The 26081-nt window shown below is 44.6% G+C and overlaps 1 protein-coding gene across 3 annotated transcripts in view; it reads right to left on the bottom strand.

Annotated features, from left to right (window-relative positions):
• Positions 1 to 18417: 18417 nt before the first annotated feature.
• The window catches only part of CMKLR2 (chemerin chemokine-like receptor 2), a 106406-nt gene continuing 98742 nt past the window's right edge, over positions 18418 to 26081 (bottom strand). For all 3 annotated transcript variants that reach the window (XM_069733677.1, XM_069733679.1, XM_069733678.1), the window contains one exon: positions 18418 to 20492. In XM_069733677.1, the coding sequence (XP_069589778.1) occupies positions 19418 to 20476 (1059 nt within the window). In that variant the 5' untranslated portion in view covers positions 20477 to 20492 and the 3' untranslated portion in view covers positions 18418 to 19417. The remainder of the gene's footprint in view (positions 20493 to 26081) is intronic.

Genomic DNA, 26081 nt, shown 5'->3' on the forward strand with positions numbered 1-26081 from the left:
TATTGGGAATCATTAGTAGGGTTGAGCGAAACGGGTCGAACATTTTCAAAAGTCGCCGACTTTTGGCGAAGTCGAGTTTCATGAAACCCGATCCGACCCCTGTGCGTGGTCGGCCATGCGGTACGCGACTTTCGCGCCAAAGTCGCGTTTCAATGACGCGAAAAGCGCCATTTCTCAGCCAATGAAGGTAAACGCAGAGTGTGGGCAGCGTGATGACATAGGTCCTGGTCCCCACCATCTTAGAGAAGGGCATTGCAGTGATTGGCTTGCTGTCTGCGGCGTCACAGGGGCTATAAAGGGGAGTTCCCGCCGACCGCCATGTTACTGCTGCTGATCTGAGCTTAGGGAGAGGTTGCTGCCGCTTCGTCAGAAGCAGGGATAGCATTAGGCAGGGTCCATTAACCACAAAACCGCTTGTGCTGTAGCGATTTCCACTGCCCAACACCACCTTCGGTGTGCAGGGACAGTGGAAGCTCCTTTTTTTTTTTTTTTTCCTCAGCGCTGTAGCTCATTGGGCTGCCCTAGAAGGCTCCCTGATAGCTGCATTGCTGTGTGTACGCCGCTGTGCAAACCAACTGCTTTTTTCAAAGCACAAATCCTCTTGTTCCTTCCTTTCTGCACAGCTATCTTGTTTGTTTGTCCACACTTTTTATTTAATTTGTGCATCAGTCCACTCCTTATTGCTGCCTGCCATACCTGGCTGAGATTACTGCAGGGAGATAGTAATTGAAGGACAGTTCCTTTTTTTTTTTTTTTTTTTTGTGGGAGATTAAGATTGACATTTCTGCTAGAGTGCCATCTCTGTCTGTGTCATCTCTCACTCAGTGGGCCATAGAAAGCCTATTTATTTTTTTGCTTGATTTGGGTTCCAAAATCTACCAGAAAAAATCACAACATCAATCAGTGGGAGAAAAATATTGGCCTCAGGGCTTGTGTGCCACTCCTTACTCCTGTGTGTGCCATCTCTCACTCAGTGGGCCATAGAAAGCCTATTAATTTTTTTGCTTGATTTGGGTTCTAAATTCTACCTGAAAAAATCAATAAATCAATCAGTGGGAGATTAATATTGGCCTTTGGGCTTGTGTGCCAGTCCTAAGCGTGCCATCTCTCTCTCTCTCAGATAGTGGGCCATAGAAAGCCTATTTTTTTATTATTTTATTGGGTTTATAAATTTTCCCTGGAAAAAAAAAAAAAGTGGGAGATTAATATTGGCCTCTGGGCTTGTGTGCCAGTCCTGAGCGTGCCATCTCTCTCACAAATAGTGGGCCATAGAAAGCCTATTTATTTTTTTGGTTGATTTGGGTTCATAATTCTACCTGAAAAAATCAATCAATCAATCAATCAGTGGGAGAAAAATATTGGCCTCAGGGCTTGTGTGCCACTCCTTACTCCTGTGTGTGCCATCTCTCACTCAGTGGGCCATAGAAAGCCTATTAATTTTTTTGCTTGATTTGGGTTCTAAATTCTACCTGAAAAAATCATTAAATCAATCAGTGGGAGATTAATATTGGCCTTTGGGCTTGTGTGCCAGTCCTGAGCGTGCCATCTCTCTCACAAATAGTGGGCCATAGAAAGCCTATTAATTTTTTTGCTTGATTTGGGTTCCAAAATCTACCAAAAAAAATCACTAAATCAATCAGTGGGAGATTAATATTGGCCTCTGGGCTTGTGTGCCACTCCTGACTCCTGTGTGCGTCATCTGTCACTCAGTGGGCCCTAGAAAGCCTATTTTTTGTTTTATTTGTTTTCTAAATTCTCCCTGAAACAATCATTTTATTTTCTTTGGTTTCTAAATTATTCCTGAAAAAAATCATTTTTTTTGTATTTTTTTTTCTCTCAAGTCTCCCTGAAAAAAAAAAAAAAAAAAAAAAAATCTGTGGGAGATTCATATTGCCCCTTCTGCTTGTGTGCCAGTCTTGACTCCTGGGTGTGCCATCTCTCTCTCTCTCCCCAATTGTGTGCCATAGAAAGCCTATTAATTTTTTTGCTTGATTTGGGTTCCAAAATCTACCAAAAAAATAACTAAATCAATCGGTGGGAGATTAATATTGGCCTCTGGGCTTGTGTGCCACTCCTGACTCCTGTGTGCGTCCTCTCTCACTCAGTGGGCCCTACAAAGCCTTTTTTTTTTTTTTTTTCCTAAATTCTCCCTGAAACAATCATTTCATTTTATTTGTTTTATAAATTCTTCTGTAAAAAATAATTTTTTTTTAATTTTTTTTTTTTCTGAAGTCTCCCTTTTAAAAAAAACAAACACAAATCAGTGGGAGATAAATATTTACATTTGCGCTTCAGTGACAGTCCTGCGTGTGTGCCATCTCATTTGTTGCCAACAACAACAGAGTGTGTAACATTGTGGCTGATTTTCGTTGTGGTCTCACCCACCTGTAAAGGGGTAGCTAAATCATTACTGAAGTTATAGCTCACCGTGTAAGTTGTGTGACAGCAACAAATACCGTTCGTTTGGTAACGTTTTTAAAACAATGAGGAAGTCTGGTGGAAGAGGTCGTGGCCGGGGGCGTTCATTGTCAGCTGGTAATGAGGGTAGTGGTAGTGGTGGAGCATCAGGTGGTCGTGGGAAAAAAAATATTGCACCTAAGTCTGGAGCTGTGGAGCCAGGTTCGTCGTCTGGCTACACAAGGCCTCGAACCCTCCCTTTTCTGGGAGTAGGAAAACCGCTTTTAAAGCCGGAGCATCAAGAGCAAGTTTTGGCTTATCTTGCTGACTCAGCCTCTAGCTCTTTTGCCTCCTCTCGTGAAACTGGTAAAAGTAAAAGCAGCGCGTCGTTAGTGGATGTTCACGGTCAGGGACAAGTCGCTTCCTTGTCCTCTTCAGCAAAAACAACAACAGAGAAGAATGCAGCAGGCGACACAACGGGTTACTCCATTGAGCTCTTTACACATACCGTCCCTGGCTTAGAAAGTGAAGCAGTTAACAGTCCATGCCCATTACAAGTTGAATCTGACATGGAGTGCACTGATGCACAGCCACAGCCAGACTACTATGCTGGTCCTTTGACTCAGACCACAACATTGCCCTCGCAGGGTGCTGATCAAGAATCAGACCCTGATGAGACTATGTTGCCCCATCACGAACGCTATACCACCGACCGACACGGTGACACAGACGAAGTTGCACACGAGCTACAAGAAGAGGTAATAGATGACCCAGTTCTTGACCCCGATTGGCAGCCATTGGGGGAACAGGGTGCAGGCGGCAGCAGTTCTGAAGCGGAGGAGGAGGGGCCGCAGCAGGCATCAACATCGCAACAGGTTCCATCTGCCGGGCCCGTATCTTGGCCAAAACGCGTGGCAAAGTCAAAACCTGTTGGAGGACAGCGTGGCCATCCAGTTAAAGCTCAGTCTGCAATGCCTGAAAAGGTATCCGATGCTAGAAAGAGTGCAGTCTGGCATTTTTTTAAACAACATCCAATTGATCAGCACAAAGTAATCTGTCAAAAATGTTCAACTACCTTAAGCAGAGGGCAGAATCTGAAAAGTCTCAATACAAGTTGCATGCATAGACATTTAACCACCATGCATTTGCAAGCTTGGACTAACTACCAAACGTCCCTTAAGGTTGTAGCACCCTCGGCCAATGAAGCTACACATCAACGCAACATCCCTTCCGGCAGTGTAGGGCCACCATTTTCTGCACCACCTGCAGTATCTGTGCAGGTTTCTTTGCCAGGCCAAAGCAGTCAGGGTCAGGGAATCTCCAGTTTCGTAGTAGGAAACACTGCATCTAGGGCACCGGCGGCAACAATACCATCTCCCACCGTCTCTCAGTCTGCCATGTCCACCGGCACCCCCGCTAGTTCCACGATCTCCAGCTCTCCAGTCCAGCTCACCCTACATGAGACTATGGTTAGAAAAAGGAAGTACTTAGCCTTGCATCCGCGTACACAGGGTTTGAACGCCCACATAGCTAGACTAATCTCGTTAGAGATGATGCCCTACCGGTTAGTTGAAAGCGAAGCTTTTTAAAGACCTGATGGACTACGCTGTACCACGCTACGAGCTACCCAGTCGACACTTTTTTTCCAGAAAAGCCATCCCAGCCCTCCACCAGCATGTTAAAGAGCGCATCGTCCATGCACTCAGGCAATCTGTGAGCACAAAGGTGCACCTGACAACAGATGCATGGACCAGTAGGCATGGCCAGGGACGTTACGTGTCCATCACGGCACACTGGGTAAATGTGGTGGATTCAGGGTCCACAGGGGACAGCAAGTTTGGGACAGTTCTGCCTAGCCCACGGTCTAGGAAACAGTTGGCTGTAGCCGTTCGCACCCCCTCCTCCTCCTCCTCCTCCTCGTCCTCCTGCAGAAGCGAGAGCTCGTCCACAGACCGCAGTCGCACAACCACTCCATCCGCAGCTGCCACTGTTGCACACCAGGTCTCCCATTATGGGGCAGCTACTGGCAAACGTCAGCAGGCTGTATTGGCTATGAAGTGTTTGGGCGACAACAGACACACCGCGGAAGTTCTGTCCGAGTTCTTGCAGCAAGAAACGCAGTCGTGGCTGGGCACTGTAGATCTTGAGGCAGGCAAGGTAGTGAGTGATAACGGAAGGAATTTCATGGCTGCCATCTCCCTTTCCCAACTGAAACACATTCCTTGCCTGGCTCACACCTTAAACCTGGTGGTGCAGTGCTTCCTGAAAAGTTATCCGGGGTTATCCGACCTGCTCCTCAAAGTGCGTGGACTTTGCGCACATATCCGCCGTTCGCCTGTACACTCCAGCCGTATGCAGACCTATCAGCGTTCTTTGAACCTTCCCCAGCATCGCCTAATCATAGACGTTGTTACAAGGTGGAACTCAACACTGCACATGCTTCAGAGACTGTGCGAACAGAGGCGGGCTGTTATGTTTTTGTGGGAGGATACACATACACGGGCAGGCAGTAGGATGGCAGACATGGAGTTGTCAGGTGTGCAGTGGTCGAAGATTCAAGACATGTGTCAAGTCCTTCAGTGTTTTGAGGAATGCACACGGCTGGTTAGTGCAGACAACGCCATAATAAGCATGAGCATCCCCCTAATGTGTCTGCTGATGCAAAGTTTGACGCACATAAAGGATCAGGCGTCTGCACCAGATGAAGAGGAAAGCCTTGATGACAGTCAGCCATTGTCTGGTCAGGGCAGTGTACAGGACGAGGTAGCGGGCGAAGAGGAGGTGGAGGATGAGGAGGATGATGGGGATGAGTATATTTTTAATGAGGAAGCTTTCCCGGGGTCATTGGAAATTGGTGGCGTGGCAAGGGCGGGTTCTGGTTTTTTGAGGGACACAAGTGACGTAGATTTGCCTGCAACTGCCCCTCAACCAAGCACAACCGCAGATTTGACAACTGGAACTTTGGCCCACATGGCGGATTATGCCTTGCGTATCCTCAAAAGGGACACACGCATTACAAAAATGATGAACGATGACGATTACTGGTTGGCCTGCCTCCTTGAACCTCGCTATAAAGGCAAATTGCAAAATATTATGCCACATGAGAACTTGGAACTAATATTAGCAACAAAACAATCAACTCTTGTTGACCGTTTGCTTCTGGCATTCCCTGCACACAGCGCCCGTGATCGTTCTCACACGAGCTCCAGGGACCAGCAGACCAGAGGTGTTAGAGGGGCAGAAATCAGAAGTGGCGTTCGCCAGAGGGGTTTTCTGACCAGGTTGTGGAGTGATTTTGCTATGACCGCAGACAGGACAGGTACTGAAGCATCAATTCAAAGTGACAGGAGACAACATTTGTCCAGTATGGTTACAAACTATTTTTCATCCCTTATCGACGTTCTCCCTCAACCGTCATTCCCATTTGATTACTGGGCATCCAAATTAGACAACTGGCCAGAATTGGCAGAATATGCATTGCAGGAGCTTGCTTGCCCGGCAGCTAGTGTCCTATCAGAAAGAGTATTCAGTGCTGCAGGTTCAATACTAACTGAAAAAAGGACTCGTCTGGCTACCCAAAATGTAGATGATCTAACCTTCATTAAAATGAACCACAACTGGATTTCGAAATCTTTTGCCCCACCTTGCCCGGCTGACACCTAACTTTCCTATGAAAAGGTCTTGCCTGTGGACTCTTCTGAATGACTTTTCCAATCTCGTAATTTTCTGCACGTGATTGTCCAGCATACGACATGTTTACTCCTAACAAAATGGCCAAACTCCCCACACGGGGCCGTGGTATCGCCACTTTGCGCCAGCACCCGTGAGAGTGCTGTTTGTCTGAAGAGGTGGGTGTGCCCGCTTTTGGTCGACGGCACTGCCACTGGGTCCCTCATAGTACAATAAAGTGTCTCTGGCGGTGGTGGTGCACACCCAACGTCAGACACACCATTGTAATATGAGGGGCCCTGGGCCTGTACCGCCGGCCACAAGACAGTTCCCCCCCCCCCCAGCTCAAACAGTGCTCTACCACTAGCAAAATTATCTCTCACAGCTCCACCAATGTTTAGTCTATGCGCTGACATCCTTCAATGCCTGGCACTGACAATACCATTGTTTTGACATTTTTGTTATGTTAGGCCTTCGAAGCCTGTCTGCGGTCCGTTCTTTCTACAACTACTACACTGACCAGGCCACTGCTGGCCGTGTTCCCCTGGAACCAATTTAAACTTGCCTACAGCCAGCCCAATTTTGTTATGTTAGGCCTTCTTAGCCTGTCTGCCGTCACTCCTTCCACTAGACTTCCACTGACCAGACCACTGTTGCCCGTGTACCCCTGGAACCAATTTTAAATTGCCAACAGCCAAATGTTATTATGTTAGGCCTTTGATGCCTGTCTGCCGTCACTCCTTCCACTAGACTTCCACTGACCAGACCACTGTTGCCCGTGTACCCCTGGAACCAATTTTAAATTGCCAACAGCCCAATGTTATGATGTTAGGCCTTTGATGCCTGTCTGCCGTCACTCCTTCCACTAGACTTCCACTGACCAGACCACTGTTGCCCGTGTACCCCTGGAACCAATTTTAAATTGCCAACAGCCCAATGTTATGATGTTAGGCCTTTGATGCCTGTCTGCCGTCACTCCTTCCACTAGGCCTCCACTGACCTGTCTACTGCTGCCCGTGTTCCCATGGAACCAATTGTAAATTGCCTACAGCCAGCCCATTTTATTACGTTAGGCCTTCGAAGCCTGTCTGCGGTCCCTCCTTCCACTAGGCCTCCACTTACCTGTCTACTGCTGCCCGTGTTCCCCTGGAACCAATTTTAAATTGCCTACAGGCAGCCCAATTTATTATGTTAGGGCTTCGAAGCCTGTCTGCGGTCCCTCCTTCCACTAGGCCTCCACTTACCTGTCTACTGCTGCCCGTGTTCCCCTGGAACCAATTTTAAACTGCCTACAGGCAGCCCAATTTATTATGTTAGGGCTTCGAAGCCTGTCTGCGGTCCCTCCTTCCACTAGGCCTCCACTGACCTGTCTACTGCTGCCCGTGTACCCCTTGAACCAACATCATAAAATAAAAAAAAAAGTATTTTGCTTATAAAAAAGAAAATACTGGTGAGATATCAAATGCAGACATTTTAACATTAAAAACAAACACACAACTAAAATCTGGTACAGTACTAAAAATGGCCACCAGCTACAATTACTTTATCCTGCAAGTATTTAACTGAAAGGTTTTTTAAATTGAAAACACAGATATGGCATCCACCGAGTGTTGTCCTGTCGCGTCTTCTTTATATTATTGCCGAGAAGATGCAAAACAATGAAAATAATAAAATCATTAATTACCAAAATAATAGAGAAAGTCAACACCACATTGCAAATAAACATTCATTCCAAATAAAGAAGCAGGGCGCGTCCGAGGGTGAGTATATACCTAATAAGAATATACTCACGCTCGGACGCGCAATGCTTATTTCCAACAGCCTTCCTTCCTAAGAATCAGCCCTTCCGTGGTGTAGAGAGACGTTGTGTTACACTCCAAGGTGTTCCCCAGGTTGCCTTTCCTGAGCTTCGATCTTCCGGCTCTCGTTTAGTAGTTGTTGGAAACTACGCTGCATTAGGCCTTCAAATTGGGTATGGGGTGTAGAGAGATGGTGTGTTCCACTCCAAGGTGTTCCCCAGGTTGCCTTTCCTGAGCTTCGATCTTCCGGCTCTCGTTTAGTAGTTCTTGGAAACTACACTGCATTAGGCCTTCAAATTGGGTATGGGGTGTAGAGAGAGGGTGTGTTACACTCCAAGGTGTTCCCCAGGTTGCCCTTGCTGAGCTTCGATCTTCATGCTCTCGTTTAGTAGTTGTCGGAAACTACGCTACATTAGGCCTACAAATTGGGTATGGGGTGTAGAGAGAGGGTTTGTTACACTCCAAGGTGTTCCCCAGGTTGCCTTTCCTGAGCTTCGATCTTCCGGCTCTCGTTTAGTAGTTGTTGGAAACTACGCTGCATTAGGCCTTCAAATTGGGTATGGGGTGTAGAGAGAGGGTGTGTTACACTCCAAGGTGTTCCCCAGGTTGCCTTTCCTGAGCTTCGATCTTCCGGCTCTCGTTTAGTAGTTGTTGGAAACTACACTGCATTAGGCCTTCAAATTGGGTATGGGGTGTAGAGAGAGGGTGTGTTACACTCCAAGGTGTTCCCCAGGTTGCCTTTCCTGAGCTTCGATCTTCCGGCTCTCGTTTAGTAGTTCTTGGAAACTACACTGCATTAGGCCTACAAATTGGGTATGGGGTGGAGAGAGATGGTGTGTTACACTCCAAGGTGTTCCCCAGGTTTCCTTGCCATTGCTTCGGTCTTCCGACTCTCGTTTAGTAGTTGTAGAAAAGTACACTGCATTAGGCCTACAAAATGGGTATGTGGTGGAGAGAGATGGTGTGTTACACTCCAAGGTGTTCCCCAGGTTGCCTTTCCTGAGCTTCTATCTTCAGGCTCTCATTAAATTGTGGTTAAATGGAACAACTGCATTTGGCGTACTAGTTGGTTTGGGGCCTACTATCGGTGTCTGCCACTCCTTGCTGTTCTCCTGGTTTCCTGTCCTGAAATTCCATTTTCAGGCTCTCGTTAAGTAGTTGTTAATGTTAGACTGCATTTGGCCTACTAGTTGGGTTGGGGCCTACTATCGGTGTCTGCCACTACTTGCTGTTCTCCTCCACTGAACAAAGCTGTGCCGCCTGTTTACTACGGTTGCCAATTTTGAACTGCATTTCGACTACTTACTGATTTGGCCCTACTCTCTGTGTCAGCCTCTCATTCCAGTTGTCCTCCACTGCAATGCCCCCTGGTTATTCCTGTGTTACCAATTTTGAACTGCATTTAGCCCACTTTATTCTTTGGGCCTATATCTGTGTTTCCACTTCATCGTGCCCATTGCCCAGCCAGTGATAGATGAGTCTGCTGGTACATTGACCCATAACGCAACATTCCCCGTGCATGCTACACAACAACATTGTGACCCTGCTGAAAGTCAGGTTGCTCTTCCCGCATACCATACCACCTTACACGGGGACAAAGAGGAAGGTGCAGATGAAAGTGCAGGTTCCTTCATCAGGTGGGGGGAGGAATACTAGTTGGCGACGTCACTGGCACAGGGCCTCTCATAGTACGCAAAAGTGTTGCTGCCGGTGGGAGGCGCCCCCGCCGTGCAAACACACCGCTGTACTTTGAGGGGCCCTGTGCCAGTGCCAATGCCAACAAGTGGGCCCCCCCTGCTTGCTCAGGATCACAGCACTTGCAAAGTTGAAATACTTACCTCTCCCTGCTCCACTGCCGTGACGTGGTCCAGATTTCCTGGGCCCACTAATTACTTGAACCAGCCCTACCCCATACAACTTTAGCCAAATGACCCCCAATTTCAAATGCCTTCCAATTATTATAAGGTAAATTACGCTTGACAAGCTTCATTAAGAAGAATGGATGGTTTTGACATTAAAATGGGCACTCTAGGTGTTTTCCTGGCCCCCACTCACTGCCGACTATGCTGCCCCATTGACTTGCATTGGGTTTCGTGTTTCGGTCGATCCCGACTTTTCGCCATAATCGGCCGATTTCACTCGACCTGACTTTTGAGATAGTCGGGTTTCGCGAAACCCGGCTCGACTCTAAAAAGGTCAAGGTCGCTCAACTCTAATCATTAGTACTTTGGGCCTCCAGTACTGTTGTGAATAAGGCAATTCAGTACCACAATGGACATAGAAGCCAGAGCACATACAGTGACCTGACAATAACCCAAAAACATAGAACGAGCTCTGAGACGTGGAAACTCTGCTGACCGCAATCCCTAATCCTCTCCAACACACACTAGAGGCAGTCGTGGATTGCGCCTAACGCTCCCTATGCAACTCGGCACAGCCTGAGAAACTAGCTAGCCTGAAGATAGAAAATAAGCCTACCTTGCCTCAGAGAAATACCCCAAAGGAAAAGGCAGCCCCCACATATAATGACTGTGAGTTAAGATGAAAAGAAAAATGTAGAGATGAAATAGATTTAGCAAAGTGAGGCCCGACTTTCTGAACAGAGCGAGGATAGGAAAGGTAACTTTGCGGTCAACACAAAACCCTACAAATAACCACGCAAAGGGGGCAAAAAGACCCTCCGTACCGAACTAACGGCACGGAGGTACACCCTCTGCGTCCCAGAGCTTCCAGCAAGCAAGCAAAAAACAAACAAGCAAGCTGGACAGAAAAAAACAGCAAACAAAATAACAAAAGCGGAACTTAGCTATGCAGAGCAGCAGGCCACAGGAAAGATCCAGGAGGAAGCAAGTCCTATACTAGAACATTGACTGGAGGCCAGGATCAGAGCACCAGGTGGAGTTAAATAGAGCAGCACCTAACGACTTCACCACATCACCTGAGGAAGGAAACTCAGAAGCCGCAGTACCACTCTCCTCCACCAACGGAAGCTCACAGACAGAATCAGCCGAAGTACCACTTGTGACCACAGGAGGGAGCTGTGCCACAGAATTCACAACACTTTAGGTTGCGTCCTCACACTTCAGGTTCAGAGGAGCAGAGGGTTGGAATTGTAGTATCGCTCCTACAGGGTGATCCCCAGGCCTTGGCTTTTTCACTTCCCGCTGACGCTTTGCCATTACGGACTGTGGAGGAGTTTTTTCGAGCCTTAGGTCAAGTGTATGATGATCCTGACCATGTCTCCCTTGCTCAGTCCACCATACGCCACCTTATACAGGGAGACCGGCCAGTAGAGGAGTACTGCTCTGAGTTTCGGAGATGGGCTATTGACACAAAGTGGAATGACTCTACACTCCGCAGTCAATTTTATCAGGGACTATCTGATAAGATAAAAGATGCCTTCGCCCTACAGGAGACACCAACCACACTGGAGGCAGCTATGTCTCTTGCGATCCGCATGGACCGCCGCCTGCGCCAGAGACTTAATGAATCGCCGCTATTCAGGGGTAACTCAGATTTGGACTCACCACAACCTGAGTCTCTAGGAGAACCTATGCAGTTGGGTGGTGCTTCTCGTTCTAAGGGGGCTGCAGTAGTACGACATAAGGGAGGTGCATGTTTTTTTTGTGGCAGAAGGGGTCATTTTGTGAATGTGTGTCCTTCTAGAAGACAACCGCCGGAAAAATATTGTGCCCGGGTTGCGGGGAGTTTGGCAACTCGGGTGTACTAGTTTCCTCCATAGGTAAACCACAATTTTTCTTACCAGCCGAGATTCTTCTTGGTGAAAGTAGGCTCAATATCTCTGCCTTTTTTGGACTCTGGGGCAGGGTTTAATTTAATTGATGCTGGGTTTGTTCAGGCACAGGGGTTTAAAACTCAAGCGTTGTCTAGACCCATACCTATAATTGCTATTGATTCTGCACCTTTGAGCCAAGGGACTTTCACTCAGATCGTCCGTGGGGTGAGCCTACAAATAGGGGCGTTGCACTACGAGTCAATAGATTGTTATGTTTTGGGGGGTTTGTCGTCGCTTGTAGTTCTCGGTATACAATGGCTCACATTACACAACCCGGTGTTAGACTGGCAGACTCGGGAGGTTACTAGATGGAGTGAGTTTTGTCAGGAACATTGCCTGGGCACTCGATTGGCCGGGTTGAGTTCTCAGGTTCTGCCAGAGTTCATCTCAGATTTTGAGGATGTATTCTGTGAGGAGGGGAGTCAAGAGCTACCTCCACACTGTACTTATGATTGCGCCATACGTCTCATTCCTGGTGCTAAACTGCCTAAGGCTTCTTTCACATGTCAGTGTCTCCGGTACGTGTACTGACAGTTTTCCCACGTACCGGAGACACTGACACACGTAGACCCATTCAAATGAATGGGTCTATGCACATGTCTCCGTATTTTCACGGACTGTGTGTCCGTGTGGTCCGTGCGGTCCTCAGTCGGCACATGGGCGGCACATGGCTGCCGCACGTATGCCACACTGATGTGCCACGTGAGCACACGGACACGGATAACTCCGGTACTGGAATTATCTGGACTTGTGAAACCGGCCTAAGAGTAGGCTATACAACATCTCTGCCCCAGAGAGACAGGCCATGAAGGACTATATCACGGAGAGTCAGGCCAAGGGTCATATCAGACCCTCGTCATCACCCATTGCTGTTGGGTTCTTCTTTGTAAAGAAGAAGGACGGGGGTTTAGACTTCCGTGAATTAAACCAAATTACGGTCCGGGATTCTTTCACGCTCCCTTATTCCGGACCTCTTTAATCAAATTGTGAGGGCTAAGTGGTTCTCCAAATTAGATCTCAGGGGGTCATATAATCTCATTTGGATAAAGGAGGGGGATGCATGGAGGACGGCATTTAATACTCCAGAGGGACATTACAAGAACATGGTTATGCCTTTTGGGCTATGTAATGCTCCTGCTGTATTTCAACACTTTGTCAATGATATACTTAGTCACCTGATAGGTAGGTTTGTGGTGGTATATTTCGATGACATCTTAATTTATTCCCCTGACCTCGAGTCCCATCAGGTTCATGTATGGGACAATAAACTATTTGCCAAACTTGAGAAATGCATCTTCCCGGTCAAAGAGATTCCGTTTTTGGGTTATTTCTTATCCCCCACAGGATTTCGTATGGATACGTCTAAGGTCAAGGCGGTCTTGGAGTGGGAGCGTCCTGAGGACCTTAAAGCCTTACAGAGGTTTTTAGGTTTTGCAAACTACTATCGCAAATTTATTAAAGACTTTTCAGTAGTAGCCAAACCTTTATGGCTACGTTCACATTTGCGTTGTTGGGCGCAGCGTCGCCGACGCAACCAACAACGCAAAACATAACGCTGCATTTTTTGACGCATGCGTTGCCATAAACTAGTAATGATCTTGAATTTTGGCGCAGGGAAAACGCTACAAGTAGTGTCTTCCGCGCCGTCTGGTGCATCAAATTGACACATGCATTGTAAAACGCAATACAATGCATACCGGTGCATGTCCATGCGCCCCGCATGTTAAAGATAGGGGCGCATGATGCATGCGTCGGTATGCGTCAATGAGGCTGCGCCCACCAACGCAAATGTGAACGTAGCCTAACAGACATGACCAATAGAGGCACGGACTTCTCTGTCTAGTCCAGTACAGCCTGCCAGGCTTTCGAGACTTTGAAGAAGTGTTTTTCCACTGCACCCATACTAATACAGCCTGACATCACGCAGCCATTTGTGATAGAGGTAGATACCTCTGAGGTGGGGGTGGGAGCTGTATTGTCACAGGGGATTTCTCCGCGTAAGTGGCGTCCATGTGCATTTTTCTCGAAAAAATTATCTCCTACTGAGAGGAATTATGATATTGGTAACAGGGAGCTGTTGGCAATTAAATGGGCATTTAACGAATGGCGCCATTTTTTGGAGGGAGCACTTCACCCAGTCATGGTGATCACAGATCACAAAAATCTGTTGTATTTAGAATCAGCGAAGCGTCTCACACCTAGGCAAGCTAAGTGGTCTCTGTTTTTCGCCAGGTTCAATTTCTACATTACGTATAGGCCAGGAAGCAAGAATGTCAAGGCTGATGCGTTATCCCATTGTTTTCCAGGGGGTGGGGATAATTGTGAGCCAGGTTCTATACTTCAGAAGGGTGTAATTGTCTCCGCAATTAATTCGGATCTTGAGAGAGAGGTGGTACAGGCGCAGGAACTTTAATCTTCGTCTTAGGGTCATTAATAAACATCATGATTCGGTTCTGGCCAGACACCTTGGAAATAAAGTTGCCACGGACCTCCTCACTCAGCGTTTTTGGTGGTCTGGGGTAAATCATGATGTACAGGAATATGTCGCTGCCTACTGTGTGTGTGCGCGTTACAAGACCCCTTTTACTCGCCCGTCTGGGTCTCTCCAACCTCTGGAGATTCCCAATAGACCTTGGACCCATTTGTCAATAGACTTCATCACCGACTTACCGGTTTCTGAGGGTAATACAGTTACTTTAGTCGTAGTTGACAGATTTAGCAAGATGTCACATTTTATTGCCCTTCCCACGTTATCTAATGCCAAGACTCTGGCACAGATCTTTATCAAGGAGTTTGTGAGATTACATGGTGTTCTTTCAGATATTGTGTCAGACCGTGGGGTGCAGTTTATTTCTAAGTTTTGGAGGGGTTTTTGCAGCCGGCTGGGGATTCATTTGTTGTTTTCTTCAGCTTTTCATCCTTAATCCAATGGTCAAACAGAACGTGTAAATCAAAATCTTGAAACTTATCTCAGGTGTTTCATTTCAGAAAATCAGGAGGACTGGTTTAAGAACTTTCCGTTGGCATAGTTTGCAATAAACAACCGTACTCATGAGTCCACTGGTAAGTGCCTGTTTTTCGGGGCATATGGTTTTCATCCTCAATTCAGTTCATTTAATAGGAAGGATTCCTCGGGGGTGCCTGAAGAGGAGAGGTTTTCTTCGTCCATCATGTCTGTATGGCAAGGGGTTCTTGATAAGTTAAAGAGGATGAGTTCCAGATATAAGAATGCGGCTGATCGGAGACGTATGAATGGTCCGGACCTATGTGTGGGTGATTGGGTATGGTTGTCCTCAAAGAATATTAAACTGAGAGTTCCCTCGTGGAAATTGGGCCCTAGGTTTATTGGCCCTTATAGGATTGTGGCCGTCGTCAATCCTGTTGCATTTCGGCTGGCTTTACCCTCAGTCGTTTAGTATCCATAATGTTTTTCATCGCTCCTTACTCAAGAGGTTTGTGGCGTCACTTAATCCATCACCTTTACCTCCCTCTCCGGTCCATGTTGATGGAAATCTCGAGTTCTAGATAGCCAGGGTCATGGATTCTCGATTTGTTCGCCGGTCTCTACAGTATCTAATACATTGGAAAGGGTACGGTCCTGAGGAGAGGATGTGGGTACCTGCAGCCGATGTCCATGCGATTAGGTTAGTCCGGGCATTTCATACAGCTCATCCTGAGAAACCTGGTCCTGAGGTTTCGGAGGTCCCTCGTAGAAGGGGCGGGTACTGTCACGGGGCTACCGTGACAGAGAGGTTCCAGAGAACCGCAGCGCTCTGGGCCTCATTCACACATGATGAACAGAAGCTCTTCCCCTGAATTCTGACCTGGCTGTCTTACAGGGCAGGAGTTAAACCTTGTCACTGAAGTTACTGAGAGCTTGGTCTCTCAGCTGATTTGGTTTTTGTAATCTCCGCTCCTATATAGACTCATCTTTGACTACAACTGTTGTCAGTGATCAGTTCTGCTGCCTGGCTTGAAGTGGGAAGGAGCGTGGTATTAGGAGCTTGGAGGTTTATTTACAGAGATTGGTGTCTGCTGTTTTGGTTACATGTTAAACCTGTTTTCCTTCCTAGTTTTGTACTTCTCTTCCCTTCTCTGTGTTTCCTTTGTGGTTGTGTGAGCATTTGGTGAGTTTGAGATTTTAGTTACCTTGTCTGCATACCCTGTTTATTTGTCATATTTTTACACTGGTGCAGTCCACCTCCCTTGGGCGGGAGAGGGGGCCACTAATAGGGCCTGCACAGGAGACAGGGATACACTGGCGGCTCAGGCCTCCAAACCATTATAGGTACCCCTGAGAAAAGGGAAAGTCAGGGGCCCATTATAGTGGCAGGGACAGGTGCGGGTCTCAGTACGCCATCCGGCCCCTTTATCGTAGTTAACGGCGTGACAGCCGACAAGCTTTTTGGAGATGGAAATTTCATTCTCCAGCTAGACATGGCACCTGTCCACACTGCCAAATGTACCAATACCTGGTTTATATACAACAGTATCACTGTACTTGATTGTCCAGCAAACTCGACTGACCTTAACCCTATACAGAATCTATGGGGTATTGTCAAGAAGATGATGGGAGACACCAGACCCAACAATGCAGATGAGCTGAAGACTGCTATCAAAACAACCTGGGCTTCCAAAACACCTCAGCAGTGTCACAGGCTGGTTGCCTCCATGCCATGCTGCATTGTTGCAGTAATTGATGCAAATGGAGACATGACCAAGTATTGAGTGCATTTACTGGACATATACAGTATTTCAGTAGGCCAACATTTCGAATTTTAAAATTATTATTCAAGCTAATGTTATAAAGTAGTCTAATTTACTGAGATAATGAGTTTGGGGTTTTCATTGGCTGTAAGCCATAATCATCAACATTAACATAAATACACACTTGAAATAGATCACTCTGTTTGTAATGACTCTATATAATACAGCTCTGGCAAAAATGAAGAGACCACCACATCAAAACCCTGTCATGGGCAGCCCTATCTCCAAACCTGAACCCCATTGAAAACCTCCGGAATGTAATCAAGAGGATGACGGATAGTCACAAGCCATCAAACAAAGAAGAACTGCTTAAATTTTTGTGACAGAAGCAGTGTGAAAGACTGGTGGAAAGCGTGCCAAGACGCATGAAAGTTGTGATTAAAAATCTTGGTTATTCCACAAAATATTGATTTCTGAACTCTTCCTGAGTTAAAACATTAGTATTATTGTTTCTAGATGATTATGAGCTTGTTTTTTTTGCACTATTTGAGGTATTGTTGTTTCTACATGAAGAAGAACTTGTTTTCTTTGCATTATTTGAGGTCTGAAAGCACTGTTTTGTTTCGTTTTTTAATTTTGACCATTTTTCTTTGTCATAAAAAAAATACAAAATTTATTGCTTGGAAATTCGGAGACATGTTGTCAGAAGTTTATAGAATAAATTGACAATTTACATTTTACTCAAAAATATACCTATAAAGAGAAAAATCAGACAAACTGAACATTTTGCAGTGGTCTCTTAATTTTTGCCAGAGCTGTATATAAGTTTCACTTTTTGTATTGAAGAACTGAAATAAATTAACTTTTTGATGATATTCTAATTTTGTGAGAAGCACATGTATCTGCCTTTTCTGCTGTGCGATGCGATGTTGGTTTAGAGCTGTCACAGACAGAAATTGCCAGTGATTCTTGTTCCTGTGAGATTGCTTCAACAGCAGTTTCATAATTTACATTCTGCTATGCCGATGGGAGATCTGTTCTGATGTGATGCTGATTGACAGCCAGCTGCCCACTGCCTAAAGGGAAACAATCAGTATGATGTCAACAGAGTGAAGGGGAGGAGCTGCTCTGACATGAGGTCAGAAGCAGGAGTCACTGACTGAGCGGTCCACGGGCAGGACAGGCATGTAGTTAGCAACTACCTGACTGTAAGTTCTTAGGTTGTTTTTTTTCTATTGTTTTTAGTCCTGGTTAACCCCTTTAATTTCCAGTTCAGGTTGTTGCCTAACACATCAGTGCCTGTAATGCACAGCTACAATCTAATTCTTCTATCTCTCACTTTTATGGACAGTTTTATGGAATGTATTTTGGAGTTCATGAAGAAAATGGAGTGCATGGAATAAATCAACACATTAAAACTTTGCAGATGATGTTTTCTAGTTGCATGTGTACCCAGAACCCTATTCAAGACAAAGGTACTAGATACTGAGCCCTTGTGCTATCGTTTCTATTAAAATGTACATTGTTATACCTTCCTCTTTATTATGGGGTTTCCAATTAAGTTATTTTCCTTGCTGTCCAGTCTGTATACTCTCTTTTGCATCCTGCAGTCATACACCGCGCACAACAGGGGCACATTTATAAGATTATCTCAGCACAGGAACATTTTTTAACACATCCAATTGCGGAACTTATTTTTATTCCAAGATCTATTGATTAATATGTACTTTTTTGTGGAAGAACCCCTTCAACTATTGGCAGTCTTTGTTTAAGTTGTGACCCCGTGACCAATCAATCACTGTCTGCAGCGGTGACATAAGCAAAGTTGACATCATCACTGTGATTAGCGATTTGCTGCCAAGGTTTCATGTAAACCTGACAAACTATGCAATGACGTATCCAAAGAACGGCGCGGGATCACGGAAACATGACAGTCTCTAGTTTACCAATGTCAATAAATTGTGTCTAGAGAAAGTTATATCGATTTTAAACTATTCACAGTTCGGGAGGTAAGCTATAAGAAAATTGACTTTCCTCTGACAGAATTGCTCTTATAATAATAGACTTATTTTTATTCCAAAGTCTAGAATAGAATACTGACATTTGAAGTGGAAAAATTTACAAAAAAAATATCTATTCATATATAATTTGCAGTACAAACATAAAGAGTGCGATGTTTTAGGATAAATAAAATATTGAATGTATCTTTCTAGTTTACAGAAAAGGAATAGGTAAAGCACGGCAATAGGAGGGGCACAATGTGGTTATCGCTGGCTCTGGTTAGCGTGGGCACTGAATGGTATTATCGTTATCTAATGCTGTTATGTTGCTTTTCTATATTTACAAATCAGAATATTCTCTGGCATATGCAAGATTTTTATTTGATATACTTTTATATTGTCATTACTATGGTTTTTTACTGTCTATATTTGTACTGTGTGGAAATTTTGTACTGTTTTTAGATATAGGCAGAGTATAGTGATAATTTATTCGCTATATGTGGCTCTTCCAAGTTGGCGCTGGACTACAATTTGTGTTTTGTATAATAAAAGTCTACTATATAGGAGTACTATAGAAGCATTACTGTCATATGACCTGCTACACTTTTTACACATGCTAAACGGTAGTGAACTGGATGACTTACAACCCCGTGCACCTCAATTTTAGACTAGTACAGCCAACTGGACCATCACCATGAAGCCTCCATATTCGGCATACTGTTCCTACATAGGGCAGTCATTCTTCTAGAATCAAGATGGAGACTAACTGAATGTCACTTGCTGATATTTGTACATTGAAGCACAATACAAAGTAGAACTTGGCCTGTGAAACTCTTCCGGAAATCATCTGTTACCATGGCAGGTCTGTATCAACGATTGCACAGTCCATAGATGTGTTTTCCATCTTCTGTTCCTTTGAGAATGTTTTTGCATTTTATAATAGAACATGTCTGCATGTTAAAATAGCTATTGATATAATCTGCAAAATATTCTGTGTTCTATAATATCTATGTGCAGAATACACATATTATTTGTATTTCATCTCATCTTCATGACATTGTTTCGCAGAGTGTACAGTTGTTCTCTGACAGCGCCAGGTCATCACTTTTAACGCCTGTCTGGCTGATGTCTCGTATTGTGTTCTTAAATATCTCTGCTACTGAGGCCTCTAAACGTGTCCGGAAGGCTTTGCTTATCAGAACATAAAGGATGGGATTAATACAACTGTTAACAAAGGCCAGGCTTGTTGAAATGGGCATTCCAATCCAAAGCCATTCATTATAGGCATCACCGTGGTGAACATGCAATTCCAGCAAGCTAAATATGTGGTAAGGAGTCCAACAAAGGAAAAAGGCCACCACAATGGCCAGTACCATCCAGAAGAATTTACTGTTTGCCCTTGTGGTTCTTTTCATCTGGATGGAGAGGATTGCATAACAAATCACCATGGTTAGCAAAGGAAAGAGATATCCTATAAAGAACTTTACCAGTGTCAGAGAGGTGTGGATCTTCTGGACCATGGCATAATCATTTTCATGGAAATGGTTGAAGCATATGACAGTAGACCTTTTCATCTCTGTGTCTCGAAAATACAAGGAAGGGCTAGCAATAAATGTAGCTAGTAACCAAACAAAGCCACTTACAATTCCCGATGTCCTCATTGTCCGATGCTTCTGTGCAATGCTAGGCCACGCCAATGTTAGGTATCTATCCAGGCAAATGACTGTTAGGAAGAACACACTCGCGAACATGTTGAGAATTGCAATGAAAGAATTCAGCTTGCAAAGCATCTTCCCAAAAGGCCAGTGGAAGTTGGTGGCCACATATGTGATGTGCAGAGGCAGAAACAACACAAAGATTAAGTCGGCAATGGCCAGATTGAGAAACCAGACAGTGCTTACAGTTTTCTTCCATTTAAATCCAGTGAACCAGATGACAATGACATTTCCGGGTACTCCGAGAAGAAATGCCAGTGAGTAAATAACAATAGATGCCACATGAAGAGCGTGGGTTTGTTCTTCATTGTGCGATACCTCTTCAAAGTCGTCGTAGTCATACATATAGCTGTAGAGGTAGTCATGCGAAGAGTCATTCATTGTTCCGTTCATTTTCTAATTTGTGTAGCTGGGAAGAAAAAACAAAAGAAAAAAAGATGCTTCACAAATATTGCTCACGTTTCTAATGTGTAGGACTGAATGACCATTGCTCTTGTTACATACACAATTTTATATTATCATCTTAAAATTACTTTACTGGAACATAAAGAAAATCTGTCAGAATGATCCACTCACCAAAATGATTTGAATGGTCATTTTGGTTTCTGAAGGGTAATGTTATTCAGACCTGTTGCTGAGTGGCAAAAAAAAATTGCTGTTTTAATTTATGTACAAATGAGGCGAAAACGGGTTGTGCACTACTCACACAACCCCTTCTGAAAGCACCACTCCAGCGTTTTTTAAATTCAGCGCTGGAGTGGTGCCACTAATCTAAGTTCCCTCACTCTAGTAATATATTACCTACCGCAGTCTTCAGCTCTTCTCAGCACTATTTTGTTCATGTGTCGTCATCTTGTGAGTGCAACCTCTGACTGACTCGAAGGCAGAGGAAATAGTCACAAGCTCTGTGTAAGTCCAAGAGCGGCTTGTTCTGGCCTCGTCCTAGCTCTAGTAGAGTTATATTGAGTTGTGACTTCTTGATTGCTCAGTAAACACTGAAGCGATCCGGCATTCCACTAACTATGGAAAAGAGCTGGAGCAGCCCTGATAAAATATGAAGATGGCAGCTGGTTAGTAGACCAGGATAAGGAACTAAGTTTAGTAGCACCACTCAAGAGCTGCAATAAAAAAAAACACTGGAGTAGTACTTTAAATACTATATCTGCCCTTGTAAAATAAAAAGACCTTAGACTCATCTCCCACACCAGCATCGTTCCAGCAATGTCAGTCCCAGGTTTCTTGGAACACATGAGACCTGCAACAAATATTGAACTGCTGTCACAGCCTTTCATGAACCTTGGATGGCCAGGTGAGGTGTGAGCACTTCAGACTAATAGCAGCCGCTGATTGGCTGCAGGGCTCACTTGGTACAAAAATGTAACACAAGCCTCGGAAGGTCCAGCACCAACATCACTAGAACAGCATTGATGTGGGAGTAGAGTATAAGGTGGTTTATTTCATCTTACAAGGGTGATTATAGAATTTAAGAAGAGGTTGCCTGAATTGTGGTCAACCCCTTCAAGTGATTTGAAAATGTCAAAGCACTTCCCAAGCCTCTGTCCCCCATTCTTTTTTCTCCACCCATCCTCACCTTCCTCAGGTTGACTGACAACTCACTGGCTTGAGTGCACAGATCCAATTAAAATCAAGGAACCAGGAAAATCCAAAGAATGCATGTACTACATCACCACTGTCCTTTAAATATCCTGGAATTCATTCAATAAGAGGTTGTAGTTTGAACATCATAGTAGATGGATTGGAAAAATATCCTTGTGCAGTGTGTGCGCACCATGGAATATTGGCGTTATTGGGTAATACACTGGTCCTTTATAACTAGCGATGAGTGAATTTGTTCGGGTCCCTGCTTATTCGTCAAGCTATAGTGCTTACCAAAAAAAATTACTTCCAGATGCTACTGTTGTCATCGGCGCTATTGTGCAGCAGCCCAATTTTGTTTTTCTTCCAGCAAAATGGCGCTGCTGGCGATGCATGTGCAGTAGCATCTATTGCTTGCTAATAGATGCTACTGCACAAGCCCCGCCACCATTTTGCTGTAGTCAAATTTTGTTTTCCTTTAACAAAATGGAGCCGGCAGCAGCGCATGTGCTGTACCATATATCAGCAACCGATAGATGCTACTGCGCATGCGCTGGCGCATTTTTGCTGGAGGAAAAAATGGCTGCACCAGAATAGCACTGGCAGTGTGCAGTAGCATCTATATGTAAGAGACAGATGCTACTGCGCAGGTGCCGCCGCCGCCAGTGCCATTTTGCTAGATGTAATTTTTTTTTCTAAGCCTCACAAGAGACACAATATTATAGGTATTATCAACAATATTCTATATCAAGAATATTATCAACAGTAATATCAACACTATTCTATGCAGTATGTAAAATAGGGAGCAGATCAGTGACCTGTCATAATCCCATACAGATGCATATATGAAGACCCCACCTACTACCCCACCCACAGGCCGCCCTGAAGCACGAGCATATCATTAACTCAAAACTGAAAAAAAAAGATTGAACAACAGCCACAAGACGGATTTCATCATCCAAGGTATCATTGTAATCAGTATAACGCCACCAACCTGACAGTGTCTGTAGGTTACTGAGCACAATCCTGATGACAGGTTCCCTTTAAGTAGCAGCAAAACCACAGGAAGCATTTCAGTTTAGCACAGGGGTGGCAAATTAATTTTCCCAAGGGGTCACTTGAGAGATTGTCACTGTTGCGAAAGGCCAGATCAATTGACCAAACTTTATTCTGCTCATTATGATTGTTTTATATCATTGCATGTCATCTGACATGAGGGGTATAGACCTCCGTTGCCTTTGTGGATGCTCAGGGAAAGTTCTCCATTGTAGCCAGTTAACATCCAGGTAGAGAAATGCTCAAGAGTCCAGTCTTTAGAACAGTAGCTCACAATGAGAGTGCAACCCCCCATTTTTGGAGACCCCTAATTTCCATGGTCAGTGAGGGGTTGCAGGACTTACTATCGTGTAGACTCCAGAAGGCAGAATCATTTACTTTCAAATTCCAGCAGGGGTAATGCCTGAGACTTTGGTAATTTTGTGTTAAGGCGGTGGATGTTAGTAACTCTACAGATCGCGTCTTTTGGACGACTTAGGAAACTTGTTTAGAAACTGAGTATACAATAAATTAAATAAAGCAGTTACATTCTTATTTTCCAACCTCCCATCATACATATTGGGGAGTACTAGAGGTGTACAAGCTGAGCGCAACACCAACATATACAACTTTATCCTTTACAGTGGAGAACATCACTCACTATACATATATTGAATATCCTCATATAGCATTCATCAGGTTTTTGATACCAAATGGCAGTGTTCCCCAACTTCTGTCCTCAAGGACCACCAACAGATCACGATTTCAGGATTTCCTTAGGAAATGCCACCTGAACACTTTCAACATAAACTCTGAATATAAGGAAAACGAGGAAAGAACAGAACCTAAAACACTCAAAACAGATCTATTTTTCATGAGTTGTATTCTAAAAAATATGTTACAGACATCATAGTATACTAGGAGATGGGTCAATATTGATAAATCTGCCTCCACATTGTTGTAGTAAATCAGTGGGTACTGAAAGTAATAGACACGTTGTACTGTGACTGTTTTCCTATAAGTTATATAGTCTAATCATTACAAATCATTCTGCTAGGACATCTCAAAATATGTTTTCCAGGAAAAAATAAATAAACCTCAGAAATGTGAGTCATTTCCTAAAGGAATATAAACTCGGCTGAACAAATTTCACAAGATCAAATCAGTCCCAGATTGCTGTCAGTTAAAGGGAAATATCAAACACAGGTATTGTATGTATATTATCAGCCTGCGTATAAAGTGAGACTTCACAAATACTGGTTTAGATTTAGTAAAATACATCAGTTTGGTTGGTTGATTGCATTTTATCACATTAAGTTTTCTCCTTGAGTTGATTCCTCTTTTATTGACTTTGTAGTTATGACTTTGTAGGTGAGAGGCAATCTTTAGGACCTCCCAAAAGGGATATCACCCGTTTGCCTGAAGTCCTGAATGGCATCTATGTACTATGTAGATTGGTTATTGCATGGCTTGTCTGACAGTAAATTATTTACCGTATTTTCTGGTGTATAAGACGACCCCCCAACTTTACCATTTTAAAATATAAAATCTCCTTAACCCCTTAATCCCATAAGACGTACTATCCCGTCCAGGTGACCTGGGACTTAATTCCCAGGGACGGGATAGTACGTCATATGCGATCGGCCGCGCTCACGGGGGGAGCGCGGCCGATCGCGGCCGGGTGTCAGCTGACTATCGCAGCTGACATCCGGCACTATGTGCCAGGAGCGGTCACGGACCGCTCCCGGCACATTAACCCCCGGCACACCGCGATCAAAGATGATCGCGATGTGCTGGCGGTGCAGGGAAGCATCGCGCAGGGAGGGGGCTCCCTGCGTGCTTCCCTGAGACGATCGGTACACGGTGATGTACTCACCGTGTACCGAGTGTCTTCTCCCTGCAGTCCCCGGATCCAAAATGGCCGCCGGGCTGCATCCGGGTCCTGCAGGGAGCACTTCCGGGTCAGGATCAGGCTGCAGCTGCAGCTCTAATCCTGCACGGCTGTATGTCAGATCACCGATCTGATAGAGTGCTGTGCACACTGTCAGATCGGTGATCTGTGATGTCCCCCCCTGGGACAAAGTGAAAAAGTAGAAAAAAAATTTTTCACACGTGTAAAAAAAAAAAAAAAAAAATTCCTAAATAAAGAAGAAAAAAAAAAAATATTATTCCCATAAATACATTTCTTTATCTAAAAAAAAAACAAAAAAACAATAAAAGTACACATATTTAGTATCGCCGCGTCCGTAACGACCCGACCTATAAAAATGGCCCACTAGTTAACCCCTTCAGTGAACACCGTAAGAAAAAAAAAAAACGAGCCAAAAAAACAACGCTTTATTATCATAATGCTGAACAAAAAGTGGAATAACACGCGATCAAAAAGACAGATATAAATAACCATGATACCGCTGAAAGCGTCATCTTGTCCCGCAAAAAATGAGCCACCATATAGCATCATAACCCAAAAAATAAAAAAGTTATAGTCCTCAGAATAAAGTGATGCCAAAATAATTATTTTTTCTATAAAATAGCTTTTATCGTATAAAAGCGCCAAAACATAAAAAAAATGATATAAATGAGGTATCGCTGTAATCGTACTAACTCGAAGAATAAAACTGCTTTATCAATTTTACCAAACGTGGAACGGTATAAACGCCTCCCCCAAAAGAAATTCATGAATAGCTGGTTTTTGGTCATTCTGCCTCACAAAAAATCGGAATAAAAAGCGATCAAAAACTGTCACGTGTCCGAAAATGTAACCAATAAAAACGTCAACTCGTCCCGCAAAAAACAAGACCTCAAATGACTCTGTGGACCAAAATATGGAAAAATTATAGGTCTCAAAATGTGGAGACGCAAAAACTTTTTTGCTATAAAAAGCGTCTTTTAGTGTGTGACAGCTGCCAATCATAAAAATCCGATATAAAAAACGCTATAAAAGTAAATCAAACCCCCCTTCATCACCCCCTTAGTTAGGCTAGGTTCACATTGCGTTAATGGGTTAACGCTAACGGACAGCGTTGCACGGCGAAAATGTCACAATTAACGCCGTGCAAAGGGTCCGTTAGCACACCCATTGACAGCAATGTGATTTTCGGGTGTAGCGCATCGCTAGAGCGTGCCATTTTTGGCTCGCGCTAGCAAGGTGCCGTTCTTTTGTGGCGCGCCTCGGACGCTGCTTGCAGCGTCCGCGGCGCGCCCGAGGTCCTATCCCCGATCTTCCAGAGCGGGGACGTTAACGCGACCACTAAACACGACACCTAAAAAGACATTGCGTTAGCGCAATCCGCTAGCGCTAAAAGGATTTCCCTAACGCAATGTGAAGCTAGCCTTAGGGAAAAATAATAAAATTTAAAAAAATGTA

The sequence above is a fragment of the Ranitomeya imitator genome, chromosome 7 (assembly GCF_032444005.1).
Source record: "Ranitomeya imitator isolate aRanImi1 chromosome 7, aRanImi1.pri, whole genome shotgun sequence".
NCBI lineage: Eukaryota > Metazoa > Chordata > Amphibia > Anura > Dendrobatidae > Ranitomeya > Ranitomeya imitator.